This window comes from Ascaphus truei, chromosome 4 (genome assembly GCF_040206685.1).
Source record: "Ascaphus truei isolate aAscTru1 chromosome 4, aAscTru1.hap1, whole genome shotgun sequence".
NCBI classification, from domain to species: domain Eukaryota; kingdom Metazoa; phylum Chordata; class Amphibia; order Anura; family Ascaphidae; genus Ascaphus; species Ascaphus truei.
In genome coordinates, this window is record NC_134486.1 from 98,235,840 (window position 1) to 98,250,929 (window position 15,090).

Below are 15,090 nucleotides of genomic sequence, written 5' to 3' on the forward strand. Positions count from 1 at the left end.
AGCTGGATAAAAAAATATATTGTTATAAGTGTGTTTCTTGTTGATATTAGAATAAGAGGCAGATGTTACGATGACTAATGTTCTGTAAGACATGCATTCTTCTGTTCAAAGAAAGCGACCGTGTGCTAGGACTTATTATAATTTTGGAGTTGCCTATTGACTCATAAGTCATGAAATACTTCTATTTTCAAGGCAGATGAACATTATTGAAGTTGTTTCTTCGTGTGCCTGTTACATGAAGCTGGGTGACCTATGTGTAGATATTAGAGAGCAGGATAGCCAAAGATTGTACCTTTTGAATTATTGTTATTCTTAATATAAAATTTTGTTTTTCATCGTTTCATATGATTTCTTTCTTCTAATTCTTTTCAAGGTTTTGCACTGCTGTGTGTGTGGATCAAATACATACACTCAGCAAAGTCAGTATATACTAAGTCTGGCAGATCTCTCATCTATGGACTATGACCCATTTCTGCCACTAGGGAATGTGAAGAACTCCGAACCCCCGCAGTTTTGTCCCACCGCTGATTTGGGGAATCTTCTTACGGTTGCTGAAGGTCGGTCCCATCACAGGTTTATCTATATACATTAGGGGTGGCCAACTGCAGTCTTCAAGGGCCATTAACAGGTTAGGTTTTTAGGATATTCCTGCTTCAGCACAGGTGGTTCAGTCATTGACTGCACCACCTGTGCTGAAGCAGGAATATCCTGAAAACCATGACCTGTTGCTGGCCCATGAGGACTGGAGCTGCCCCCCTGGATATACAGTGTTAGTTTTACCTCAGGAGCACTGATAAACCTAAAAGACCCTTTGGATAATTTCTTGATTTACAAATTTGACACACACACACACACACACACACACACACACACACACACACACACACACACACACACACACACACACACACACACATCATAGATGACATTAAAACACTGTTCAAAACTCATTTAATCCATCTCCAGCCTCGAAATATATATATTTTTGATAAATTAGGTTTAATTTTCCGGCATATTTAGACGACTTTGCACCGATCAAAGTTTTGCTAGCATCACGGCATTTCAATACATCACATACTATTGCTGAATTGTAAATGATAGAAGTAGGACGTCCCTATTTGTTTCTGCTTCATTTCGTATCTGTGCCATAGTCATATAATTCCACTTTCCAGTGAATAAAAACAATGAAGAAGAACATGATTACACTAACACACTGCGATACGGGCATACCCCGGTTTAAGGACACTCACTTTAAGGACACTCGCGAGTAAGGACATATCGCCCAATAGGCAAACGGCAGCTCGTGCATGCGCCTGTCAGCACATCCCGAAGCTGTGCGCAAGCGGGGAGACTATAGAGCCTATTACAAATATGTTATTTACATCAGTAATGCACGTATATGACGATTGCAGTACAGTACAAGCATCGATAAGTGGGGAAATGGTAGTGCTTCACTTTAAGTACATTTTCGCTTAACATACATGCTCTGGACCCATTGCGTACGTTAATGCGGGGTATGCCTGTATATTCATTCTGCTGTCTCTTTCTGCTTCTTTTTCTCATCTACAGAGAAGAAAAGAAGAAGCTTGGAGCTCATACCTTTAACTGCTCGTATGGTCATGACACAGCTCATCAATCACTTGGGTCACTACCCACTGAGCGGAGGCCCGGCCATTTTACACAGCTTAATTAGCGAGAACCAAGATAACCCTTACGTGGAGGCGTCCGAGCTTTCAAACGACGTTTTCAAAAGCCCTAACATGCAGCTGTTTGTGTTCAACGATAGTACTCTGATTTCTTACCTGCAAATTCCTGCAGATAAAAACATGGGTAGGGACTCGTCCGGAGCACCCTGTGATGTGCGAATCATTGTAAGAGATATCTCAGGGAAGTATTCTTGGGACGGCGGAATAATGTATGGACCTTTAGAGGACCCACCAGTAGCCAACAAGGAAAGGAAAGTCCGACCTGATCACGGTGGCCTTGAACCACCTTGTCTGTCCCAAACAGGTGTAGTTGATAGAGAAACAGGAGGGGATGCTCTTGATACGCTGCTGGAGAAGCTTGGTAACATAAGTCCAGAGTGCCTACTTCACACTGAGCTAAAGCTGAATGAACCTGCCTTGCCTCCCTTCGGTATGAGTCGGGAGCAGGAGAAGGGGATCATTGAGGCAATTGCGAAACAAAGTGCCCGCGAGGCAGAGCACATACAAGGATGCAATAGTGACCCTAGCGTGAAAGTTGCATGCCAGGAAGAACCTGGCACATCGGAGCCACAAGCACCGTTTTATTTCTGTAGGCTTTTGCTGAATGACTTGGGGATGAATTCCTGGGACAGAAGGTACGTTGTTACAAGTCCCATTTCAGTATCACTTGTCGTTAGGATTACTTTCGCTTAGAATGAAAGATGCCGTATTTGCGAAGTGTTGCGATAGCAGATTAGATAGAGCAGGGGTGTGCAAAGTGGGGGGCGCGCCCCTCTGGGGGGGGCACAAGATTATTCTGAGGGGTCACAGACTTCTACCTTATCTTCGGCAACGCGGCATCAAATGACCCTGCGCATCATTGACGCTGGATATTAGGTAAGGGGGGTGTGAGCATAGGGGCTGGCAGGCAGGGGGGGGGGGGCGCAGCACAGAAAGTTTGCGCGCCCCTTAGATAGAATATTCTGAAGAAGGGGCTTGTCTTGTTCGTTGAAAATATATTATATTCTCAACACTTTTTTTAAATACTTTTAATTTGTTTACAGGCAGTCCTCGGTTATCCGACACAATGCGTTACTCAAAATGGCGTTGGATAGCGAAACGTTGTAAAGCGAAACACGTTTTCCCACAGGAACACTGTTTAAATGAAAGGTTCCGTTCCTGAAGGCATTTTTAATGCTAAAATACACAAAATATTTTACGCAGGCAATAAGATATGCAGCGCACACATAAATTATATAGTGTATATACTATATTATATATATACTGTATATATATAAAATATAAAAATATATTATAAAAATATAATATATTATAAAAATATAATATATTATATACACATAAACAACTTTGCAAAGCGTCGTAAGAGCGTTGGATAAGCCGTTTTGGCGTTGTAAAAATGAACCTAGGTATGCATTGCATAGCGTTGGATAAGCCATTCGTTGTAAAACGAAGCGTTGTAAAACGAGGACTGCCTGTATTGTAAAGGTAAATGTACTGCTCCTGGCAGTGTAAACCGCGGATAGGCCTTTTTAACAAACACAATATCTTGACATTTTGTATTGTAATATATTGTTTTAAAGTTGTTTTTGTTGAAGGGTTTACCTCTGTCTGGATATAGCAAAATGGGAGATTCGGCAATGCAATATTTTGCTGGCCTCCCCAATGTTGGCAGGTCAGATTTGTACAATTTTTCAAATTGAAAACAATTGTTTCTGTAGGAAAAGTTTTCATCTACTGAAGAAAAATCCCAAATTATTGAGGGAACTGAAGAATCTCGATTCAAGGCAGTGGTAAGTAAAACCTTTTATTTCGGGGATATTTCCTGTTTGAAGATGTTGGAAATGTAACTTCAATTTAGTAATCTACTAGGTATAAATCCTGTAATTTATAAGGCTGAGTCCCCGCTCGCGCTTAGCGCGCTCATGCTTGGAGAGAGCTCCAAGCATGAGCGCCGGGTGTCCTGCTTTTACGCGCGTGCGGGGGGGGGGGGCATTGCAGGTAGTTGAGTGCGCTGGAAAGTATAATTTTTTAGTTTACCTAAGCGCCGAGCTTGTGTGCGCGCGCACGAACGGGGACTTACATATATGTAAGCAACCGCCGCCCGCTCAGCGCTAGCAGGGACGCAGCCTAAGAGTTCAACAGTTTACTTGATTTGGTGCAGCAAAAAATGTCGCCAGCCCTGGTCTGTAAGCTTTCCGACGTCAGAAAACCTTTCTGTACATTTTCCTTACGTTTGATACATCTCCCACCTCTCTCCTATTTGGCAAAAATAAAGGTGGGAGTAGAAATGCAGCCAGGACATTATACAAAAAAAAAAAGGGCAAGACAAATAGTTGTGTACTCGCAAAAGAAACCAATCTATTTTGTGTACAAATTAGACATAATATTTGGGAAATTATTTACTCCAATTTAACAAGGAGTAGAATTTATATCTGAGCATGTTACTGCTATTTCCTCCTCGCTGTTGCATAATGTAATCATACTTCATATAAATTAGTAATAGGCCATTGTCTAAAAATGTTTTTTTATTATTATTTATTTTTTTACAATTCCAACTGAAAATCTTCCATTGTTAAAGAACGTAGTGTAAATATGCTAACGTTCGGTAATAATATTCAGCTAGATTTTTAGAGCATTAAAGTCATTTTGTCGGTGCCGAAACACATTTCCCTTTTCTTAACCCCCCCCCCCCCCCCCCCCGAGTGTATTGTTTGCTGTCTGATTTTTGCAAGCTTTGTCGTCATTGAATAGAAATAGGTCACAAAGAAAAGGTAAGAGAGCACAAAGCCGATAAGTAGAGCAGAAACTCAGCCGGAAGCTTACAGAGGAAATAAAAATAATAATAATAACTTTTCATTTAAAATGTACTGCAAAAGAAATGGTCCACAACTAAAATACAAATGGCATAATGTATCCTCTAGGGGCCTATGCAAGATACTCCAGATCGCTCCCGCAGTTTGTCAACAGCTCCCCTGGATGTCATTCATTCATTCTTGTAATTCACTGTTATCCATACATTTATTATTCTTAATGTAAGTGTTTTGTTGTCCACCATGGTGATTCAAGGAAAGTTTTCCAACCAGCTGCCGGGTTGCACGCCCCGATGGATAAACTGGAGCAGCAGGAGAGGTTGCCTGTAAACACTAAATAGAAATCATTTGAGACGAAACAGGCAGTTACGGGAAGTCATGCTGAAAACAGGGGAACTGCTGAAGCCTTTTATAAACCATTGAGCAAACAAAACCGCGAGAAACCAATGAAGTACTATTTACATTTCATGTCAAAATTCAGCGAGGGGTTTTATTCAGCTTCCTTTGTGTGTTGACAGGAGAGGTCCTGTAACCTTTTACAATGTAATGCTTGGGACTCTAAGCGGTATGAAAGGTCCCTGTCCAATTATATTCCATATAGTATATGAACATTTCTTTACAGCCTCAATATAGTCATTGTAGTAAATGGTTGCAGAATTTTACCATAAAATAAACCATTTACAGCATTGTAATAGTGAATCCTGAAACGATTAAAAGCATACAAAGGTGATTCAAACGCAGGGTTTAACATCAGGGCGAAGACAAATGTCCAGAACAAGTAGCACATTGGCACTATTATAAACAAAACGTGCTCTATACTGGAAAAAGAAGCTCAATTCTCCCCGACCTGCTATGTTTGTGCTCCCCAGCTCCCTCCTCTGCAAATGCTTTCTCGTAAACGACGAGAGCAGGTTTGGATAGTCAAAATATTTGTGTGCCCTCAAGGTAGGATTCCAGATTGAGTGCTAATGACAGACCGGAAAGGGGGATTTGCAAACGGCAAATGCTTTATTGGTTGAATCTCCAGCCTGCAGCCACTCAGTGACACATTTCATATGAAACAAAAATAAAATCCAGAGAAGAATGTGAGATGAATAAAGCAAGCATATTAGGAAGAGCAGGCCAAGTAGCCATGGACTGCTTGATAAGTAGTGATTGGTTATTTACTCTGTTTGATAGACTTGCCTCAGAAAGGGGCATTGATTTATGCCAAAGTGAGGCCAGGATCATCATAGACTACTCATGACTATTGTGGCGAGTGAGATACAGTATATTTCCTATTGTATACAGCAGCTGAATGACAGTGGCTTCAACAAAGAGTTTGCCAGGGGGTGTTAACTTTTTCATATTTAGTCCTGTTTTTTCACAGCTGATGGCGCTCTGCCCACTTTTGAATGCAGTTTAACAAACTTTTTCATGCACAGTTAATTGGTCCTTTTAGACTTTTTTAATAGCTGGGCATTATTTCAACTGTTGCAGCAGGATAGCTACAGAGAATATGATGCAGCTTCTAAATTGCATCCTTATTGTATCATCAATAAAAAAGAGTAGCTATTACCAATTGGAATACTTGAATAGCCAAGCATTAATGTGTGGTATGAACTCATTCAGGGCTGCAAAGCCCCATGATGGTTTGTCTTTAGATGACTTGTGTGCTCTGTGTTGGCAAGTGGCTCAGTCAGAAGTTTCCAACGTACCAAATGGGGAGGAGGTATGGCCTATGCAAGCATTCATTGTACCCCTTTCATCAATTATCCATAATGTAAATTCTGTAGCCACGCCATCTGTATATTAGTCTGTGGTCAATCCTATCCGGCAGCTTTGGGAGCCAAGGTTAGAATGACCTGGTACAAGTACAAGCAGCAAATATAGCTCTGCAGCTGGTTTAAAAAAACCAAAATGTGAACCTTAACAAGAAGAATATAAACATACATCTACTTTGTGCCTAATACTCACAGCCTTCAAGTCATACAACCCTGCCACCTATTACAGTGACCGCAGTGGTATGGACTTAATGCCTGTAATTTATACAACAGTGAAAGTTATAAGAAGCATATGCATTTAGGTATAGGCCTCTTGGCATATGTGAACGCCACACCAAATGCCTTCTTATTTGATTAGGTTGATTTGAGGGCATGATGCATGTAGCCCTTATGAAGGTTCAACTGTGGGACCGAAAAGTTGGTAATATCCCTTATCCAGGGCTGGGGCTACCACTAGACGACTTAGGCGGTTGCATAGGGTGGCACAGTTTTTAAGGTGAGGCGGGGGCAGCGGGGAAGGATGGCAAGTGGCAGAAGAGGACGACGGGAGAGGATGAGGACGTCAGGCGGGAGAAGAGGACTGCGGACCATGTGAGCGAAGCAGGGGGGCACAGGAGGACAGCCGGGGAGGAGCATGCCCCAGCGTCCGATCCAGAAGTCTTCACTGACTTTCGGTGTCTGCCACTGCTACAGCTCAGCTCCTCACCGGTCGTCGTCCTGTGCCATCCTGCTCCGCTCCGGCGGTTCTCCACCCTCTTCTTCTGCCTCCTGCCATCCTCCTCCACTGTATTCTTCTGCCGCCTGCCGTCCTCATCTGTTGCCCTACTCCACCGAAGCCAGGTAGGTGAGAGGTGGGGGGTGAGCAAGAAAGAGGAAGGGGGTGAGGGGAAGAGGCGTGGGATGGAGGGGGGAGAGCGAGAATGGGGCTATATCATTTAAAACGATCTGAAAGTTCAGAGGGGGGGCTGGAGGTTCGCCTAGGGTGCTGAATACCCTTCCACCGGCCCATGCCTTATCTATATTTGTGGGATTAAATCTACTTTTTAAAGTGCCAAGCTTGTTATCTTATATTGGCACTGTAGCAAAAGTCTTTGCAAAAAATAATAAGACCACATCAACTGCATTACTCTGGTCTAAATTCCTGCTTACCGCCTCAAATAAACTAATAAGGTTAGTTTGCCACAACCTTAGTTTGTCATAAATCCATGCTGACTATTAGTAATGTTGTTATACATTAGGTGTTCTTTTATCTCGTACTAAACCTTCAAGTAGCTTCTGCACTATTGATGTCAGTCTTTCAGGCCTTCAATTCCACGGTCGTGAGCTAGGTCCCTTTTCAAATATAGACACCACGTCTGCTTTACGCAAATCTTGTGGTACTGAGCCTGTGGAAATTGAGTTCTTGAATATTAAATGTAATGGTTTTGCTATTACTGAACTGAACTCCTTAACAACTCTTGGGTGCATGCCATCTGGGCCAGGTGCCTTATTTACTTGGATTTTATTAAGCCGCCTTTCCACTTCTTCCCCTGTTAACCAGTTTGTTAATATTCAGGTTGTGGCATATTTTTGCAATTGATTCTGCTATGATGCCTCCGACCCATCTGACGTAAATGCCTGCCTTTTCCTTTCCATTTTTTCCCCTACCTGTTTATTTAGCCACAATGGTTTAATCTAAGTTTAGCTAGCTATTCAGCTTCATGTATCACTCAAAATTTTAGGTTTCGGAAAGTACCGGCATCTTTGAGTGATAAACGCGGCTTAATAGCTAAACTGTGATGTGGGCCCTCTGCGGCAACCACTATTTTGAGTTCAGGTATTGCCTATTAGATTGTTAAAATACCACGAAACTGGATCGAAATACATCTTCAGCAGCATAAGATCTTTATCCGGCTTCAGTAGCACTGATAAGGCGATAGAAGCGGGAGGGTATGTTGTAACTCTAGAGATTACATATGGCAATGATTTACAATCACTGTGTGTAAAATGACAACTATTTAGCATTGTTTTCATTGGAGATATCCCTTGCCTTCTCTGCAGGCAGAATATAGGTAGCCATAATATATTGCACCAGTTTCACACACCCCGATCAGGGGTACATTGTATATATAGTGTATAGCACTTGGATCACGTAGTTCTTTCAACAGCTTGGTCCGTTTTCTTTCTTTTTTTTTTTTCAATCATTGCACCTTTATACTGGCGCCTATTTGCCAGTGTAACTACCTAGTATTCATCTACACGCTGGGTGTAGGATATCAATCATCTTATAGAGCACAGCTCTCATGTATATACGTCTGTATCACCATTAACAATATAGATACAATTTTATGATTTAGAGATATGCCTCTCATTCAGGGACCTTTAATAGGAACAACAGACAGAGAAGCCCAATGCTACCTCCAACATGACAAAAATGCACACTAAAATACTTATATATTCTCTTGAAAAAGGGTCATTTAGTTTAACCCATTGGCCAAAGAGTTGTAAGCTTGCGAGCCACATCAAGGCAGACACCCGTTCACAAGTCCTAACACTACCAGATAAAATACTAATATACCTCTATTAGGATTAAAATTCTCATTTACCTCTATTAGGAGGGAGAAAGACCACATTGGATCTATATCCAGTAGACTGAAAGGACCTACTAATTATTAGGTACCCAGTACCCGGTACTTGGCATTCTCTAGGTTTTTAAATTAGCATATTTCTTTAAGATTTTCTCTCCGTGTACACACATAGTTTAATAAAAGTTTTTGGCATTATTATTTATTAGTAGAGGTTGAGTGGTTATACTAGGGATTCTTTCCCTGTTGTAAACATCCATAGTGCACATTCCCTGTAGCACCCTCTAGTATGTTGTTATTGCTGTATATTAGCTGAGCGGAGGCCTCTCTCTGTGCTCATTAGCGCTATCATTTTGCATAAGTTTATGGCGCTGCTACTGAAATAGAAATAACTTCTAGAAAATAATTATGATTACGATTAGCTTGAAAAAAAAAAGTACTATATGCGAGAGGTGGCCAACACCAGTCCTCAAGGGACACCAACAGGTTAGGTTTTCAGGATATCCCTGCTTCAGCACAGGTGTTGCCTGGACAACTGATTGAGAAACCTGTGCTGCAGCAGGGATTTCCTGAAAACCTGACTGGGGGGCCCATGAGGACTGGAGTAGGCCAGCCCTGCTCTATACTATTTAGCCAACATTATACGCTTTTACCCTTCCATCATTTTAATTTCGCATCAATATCTATGATAATGGCAGACGTACGCTATGAAAGAGCAAGCGCTTTGCCAAGGGACCCTGCAATAAATGCCTCAGCCGTGTGCTCCAGGCATCCTGTGCACTGAAAGGGTTAAAACGTTGCATCTTCCTCTCCATTCAATAATAATTCAAAATTCCAATGAAGAGCTTAGGGGACGGACAGCCGTGAAGATTATCATGACACAAAATAATGAAGATGGATGAGTGCTCCTGACTAATCTGTAGCTGATGACTTCCACTAAACTGATTACATTCTGTCCCAGATCATGTTCCCCTTCGGAAGCGTAGCTGATATAGCCGGTGCACACTATGGCGATGAGCTCAATAACATGAAACCAGGTTGTTTTTTTTCTATCCCAAGCAAATACCTTTATTTGGGGGTTTTCAGTTAGAGAACAAATGACATGTATTGGCTTTTTTCCCTTTTACATACAGTACAAAGTTAGGCTTTGGCCACTCTTAAAACTCACGTGTTTTTCTTGCTTTTTTTAACAAAATGCTATAAAGGTGATAATAATAATGATGATAATAATAATATGTTCTTGTATAGTGCTGCTAGTTTTATGTAGCACTTTACAGAGACATTTTGCAGGCGCAGGTCCCTGCCCCGTGGAGCTTACAATCTATGTTTTTGGTGCCTGAGGCACATGGAGATAAAGTGACTTGCCCAAGGTCACAAGGAGCCGACACCAGAAATTGAACCAGGTTCCCCTGCTGCAAACTCGGTGCCAGTGTCTTTACTCACTGAGCTGCTCCTTTATAGACCAATACAGTAATTGCAGATTGCTTCACTGTAATTGCTCAGCTTTATTTGTGAGTTGGTTTCACTATACATTTTACTTAACGTTAGAGATACTTCATGCATTTGCAATATATAGCTACAAGCTTACTGGGTTTTTTAAATTCTATTTTAAAATCTATGTGAATAATTTGAGGGGAAGAAAACTCAGTTTGTTTGTTTTTAAGATGTTCTACATGAGTTTTCAAGACAAAAATATATCTTCAAGTTTGTGTCTGTGTGTATTTCTAGCTTGTTTGTGTTTGTGTTTGTGTAGCTTGGGCAAAAGTCAATTATAATGGTAACCCATAAGATATGTATAATTAATATAATAGATCACAAGAGTCTGAAATGCAAGCACTGCTGATAAAAAATAAAAATCAGAACATAAATATGAAATAATACACGCTACATGGAACGCTGCATGTTATGATTAACATATATAAAAGTATATTACAAAGATATATATGTATAGATATATTCCTACATCTAACATTTAGATGTATATAACATGTACTTATGTTATTTTAATGATTATATACATTTGACTAGCCTTGGGTTGCATTTGAACACCGTGAAATATGTGGCGATGACAGTGATCATGATCACTTTAATTCTCTATGTAGCTAATTGATCTCCTGAAGGATTTGATTTACTGGCAGAATGTAACCAGCGACTACATGACTACGGACAAACCGGAGGAGATGTCTTCATGTTTTTCCCCCCCAGGGAACTGTTTCAGACGCAGGAATTAAATTGTTTTTTTGAAGTGCGTTCGTTCTTGCAAACATACATATACTTATGTATGGGTAGTAACGGTTAATTTTTTTTTTTTATCGTTGAAACGGATAACCAGTGAGTTTTGTTCTACGGTGTAGATGAGAATTTGGAATCTTGTTGCACTCGCGCCAGAGGAGAACTTCTTGGGTGGAATGGTTCATCTCTTTGGTCTAGGACATTTGGTCGTAGCTGTTTCGCCGCGACCAAATAGCCGACTGGCGCTTTGCCATGACTCACCCCGCTGCCGGAAGCTGCCATCGGCCACTTCGCTGCTAAGGTAAGTGCCTTGCCTAAAAACCCCTACCTTAAGCCCTTACCCTAAAGCCCCCTACCCCAAGCCCTTACCCTAAAACCCCCTACCCCAAGCCCTTACCCTAAAACCCCAAGCCTTTACCCTAAAGCGCCCGACCCCAAGCCCTTACCCTAAAAACCCCTACCCCAAGCTCTTGCCCTAAAGCCCCCTACCCCAAGCCCTTAACCTAAAGCCCCCTACCCCAAGCCCTTACCCTAAAGCCCCCTACCCCAAGCCCTTACCCTAAAACTCCCAACCCCAAGCCCTTACCCTAAAACCCCCTACCCTTTAAAACTTCTTAAATTAACCCCCTGTCCTAAACCGTAATAAAACGTACATTGGTAGCTGGCAATGATGATTCCAGCAGCGGATCGGCTCCGGGATAAGACCCGGCGAAGCGCCGGCGGCCATTTGGTCACGGCAAAACAGCCGCAACTAAATGTCCCATTCCGTCATCTATTGTCTTATGACAGGGGGTTCTGTGGAAGATACATTACCACTTTCAGACGATCTGCCCTCAAACATGAACATGCTGTAACGCAGTTGTCTACATTATACTGGCGTGCTACTTATAGAGACACAACATCCTTGGAGCTATACAAAAGTATAGCTGCTTACCACCTATAATATCCTCTTGATTGTCGTCGAATGCATTCCAAAGGGGCAATATCATTTGCTGGGTTGCTGGAAAAGGGTGTACTATTTGAGGGACAGTCTTCAAATTGGAATAATCTATTTTTATTTATTTTTTATTTTTATTTATTTTTTTTTTTAAAGAATAGCTTTATCTTCAAAAAATAAAAATAAGAAAAATAATAATCATGACCACTGGACTAATTCTGACTGTGTCCACCTGGGTGCCTCCCAAACAGGCATCCCAAAGGCGCTCTACTTGACGGTGGCCATTTTCTTCTAACCCCAGTGGCCATTAACTTGGAGCTGTTTAATACTAAACGCCACCCTGGGACTTGTGTGAAATAAATACAGGGGATCACATTTTAATCTTTCTGTACTTCTGTTTATTACGTTAACTATAATAAGATGTTTTTCTTGTATTGCAATAAGTGTACGCAGCCCCATACAGTACTTACAATTTCGCAAGCACAATTGGGTTTACAATCTAAAGTTGGGGTATTGGGCACAAAGTAAGTTGGCCAAAATCACAAGGGGCGCTTACACTGGGATTTAAACCAGGTTCATCCAAAGGCAGTGTTTCTACCACTAAGCTACTCCTTCACTCCAATTAGATGAGGCAATGGGTACAGGATAAATAGAAGTAATTTAAGTTAGTGATGCTGTGGAGGTGTTGTCTGCTTTGCTGCTATCTCTTATAAGAAGCTTCTGTAGGAGGAGATGTAAAGAGAGGTGCATTCTGAGTGATTGAGTTAAATATTCACCCCTTTTTGCAAACGCGCTCCTGCAGTAGATCATGCTGCTTCGGAGCTGGGCTTTTTCTAGACCTTTTACTTATATTATCATTTGCTTTCTAAATGTTTAGTAACGTTGTCAATGTATAATTACATTCTGCTATTCTACAGATTAAATTGCATCCGTTATTTTATTTTCATCTTCCGGATCAAATTATTAATCACCGATACGTGTATTTTGATATGTTAAGATTCTAAAAGCCCCAAGGCCCAAAGATGTTAAGTAGGCCTGTTGATTAATACTGTGAAGACTGTTAAGGGAAAAATTGAATTAGGTGAGGAGAATCCCTGTGATAATTTAATTGGAGAACTATCAAGGTAGGCAAATGCTAGCAATTTATTGATATTCAATGGTTTGTTGAAAAAAAAAATCTATAAAAGAAATTCTTAAATGAGTCTCATGGCTCTGCCTGTGTTTCCTACCATAATCTTTACATATCTGCTCACCAGTCAGTCAGTGTAATTTCCAGCACATATTCACAGCACTACACAGAACAGAACCATTACTTGTGGGGAAATTGTGTGTGCATTTGTTTTATTGGAATTAAATGTGTACAGGGTTTAATGAACCTCTTTTTAATCCTCAATGTCTCCTCTGAGAATGAGGCAAAGTTTGAAATAAAATAAAGAAATGAGCAAGGGCTAAGCAACAGACGTTGTTTGTCTCCCTCTAAAGCTGGGGTGAGCCACTTCAGTCCTCAAGGGCCACCAACAGGTCAGGTTTTCAGGATATCCCTGCTTCAGCACAGGTGTTGCAGTTTTGCCTGGGCAACTGATTGAGACACCTGTGCTGAAGCAGGGATGTCCTGAAACCCTGACCTGTTTGTGGCCCTTGAGGACTAGAGTTGTCTACGCCGGCTCTAAAATATAAAGCACAATTGAGGCCTACCCCCTCCTTCAGGGACACCACTGGTTGCCTTGTTTCCTCCTGCCACTGGGTGAGAAATACTAGTGATGCAAGAACAGTCACGGATTTTATGTTTTCAGGATCCGTACAGTACAATAGTGTCATAAAGGCAAAGGAGATCTATGTATGTAGAGATTCTCTGTATCCTTGTGTAATGCGGAGAACCACTTTTTGTAGTCCTTTAAATGCACTTTACAGGCTATGAGAAGGCTCTTGGTAATCCGATATATAATTGTTTTCTTTCCACAGCATTGAATAAAGACTGTGTGTTTTCAATTGATGTTTCTTTTTCATGCAGCCGCGAGACCCACAAGATCGCCGTGTTTTACATTGCAGAAGGGCAGGAGGATAAGTGCTCGATACTCGCAAACAGCGGAGGAAGCAAGGCGTATGAAGATTTTGTAGGAGGCCTTGGGTGGGAGGTAAATTACAAAAAATTGTTACTACGATTTGCACATTAAATGGGTCAATATTGATATGAAGCGTTTCACCTAGAGTTCCCAAGATACCAATGCTGAGCACTAGTGCTCTCTAAGGTGTGTTTAAATAAAGGGTCAGATTATTTTATTTGTTAGTATTTCAGATGTGGGAGGGAAGGTTCCTCTCAGTAAGCATATTAACCAGGAGCCAGTCAGCCAGTAGTACCGTTCTGAATTTTTTTTAAAAATTTTTTTATTCTATGATTTTTTTATACAGTTAAAAAAATAAAACTGCGGATACAATCCACCAGGTATTTACTTTCTGTGCTTCTTTAGAGGAAGAAGGCGATCTGAGCTCGACCCAGGCTTTCCCCAGAGATATCATGTATTATAGGGAATACAAAATAAATTTAAAAAAAGTTGTCCATATACAGTACTTGTGTTTGCAGCTCTGTTCTTGAAGTGTGGGCTTCTCAACTCTTCAAGATCCCTCTAGAGCAGGAGTGGCCAACTCCAGTCCTCAAGGGCTACCAACAGGTCAGGTTTTAAGGATATCCCTGCTCCAGCACAGGCGGCTCAGTCAATGACCTGAGCAGGTATATCCTTACAACTGTGCTGAAGCGGGGATATCCTTAAAACCAGACCTATTTCGTATCACTTGAGGATTGGAGTTGGCCACTCCTGCTCTAGGGATCCTAATCCTATTAAAAAGAACAGAACTAGCACACTGAAGATTAGTGCACGGGAAAAAACACGTATTAAAAACAATTAAAGCAGCAGTCCACCCCTGTTCTCTCCCCCCCCCCTTTAATATGTGCATCATTACAATCCACACAATGATAAGTAATTAGCTAAGTTGACGCTCGATCAGTTCTCTTGTGATCGATAGTCGAATATTTGACTCGGGGCTTCACTAAATGGCTGTCAGTGCAGAAGAAGAGGTCCA

At 41.3% G+C, this 15,090-nt stretch overlaps 1 protein-coding gene across 8 annotated transcripts in view; it reads left to right on the forward strand.

The window, feature by feature from the left end:
- RALGAPA2 (Ral GTPase activating protein catalytic subunit alpha 2) overlaps nt 1–15,090 on the forward strand; it is a 315,640-nt gene that overhangs the window by 188,310 nt on the left and 112,240 nt on the right. For all 8 annotated transcript variants that reach the window (XM_075596242.1, XM_075596238.1, XM_075596237.1 and 5 more), the window contains 4 exons: nt 374–557; nt 1,570–2,341; nt 3,425–3,496; nt 14,024–14,147. In XM_075596242.1, coding sequence (XP_075452357.1) covers nt 374–557; nt 1,570–2,341; nt 3,425–3,496; nt 14,024–14,147 — 1,152 coding nt within the window. The remainder of the gene's footprint in view (nt 1–373; nt 558–1,569; nt 2,342–3,424; nt 3,497–14,023; nt 14,148–15,090) is intronic.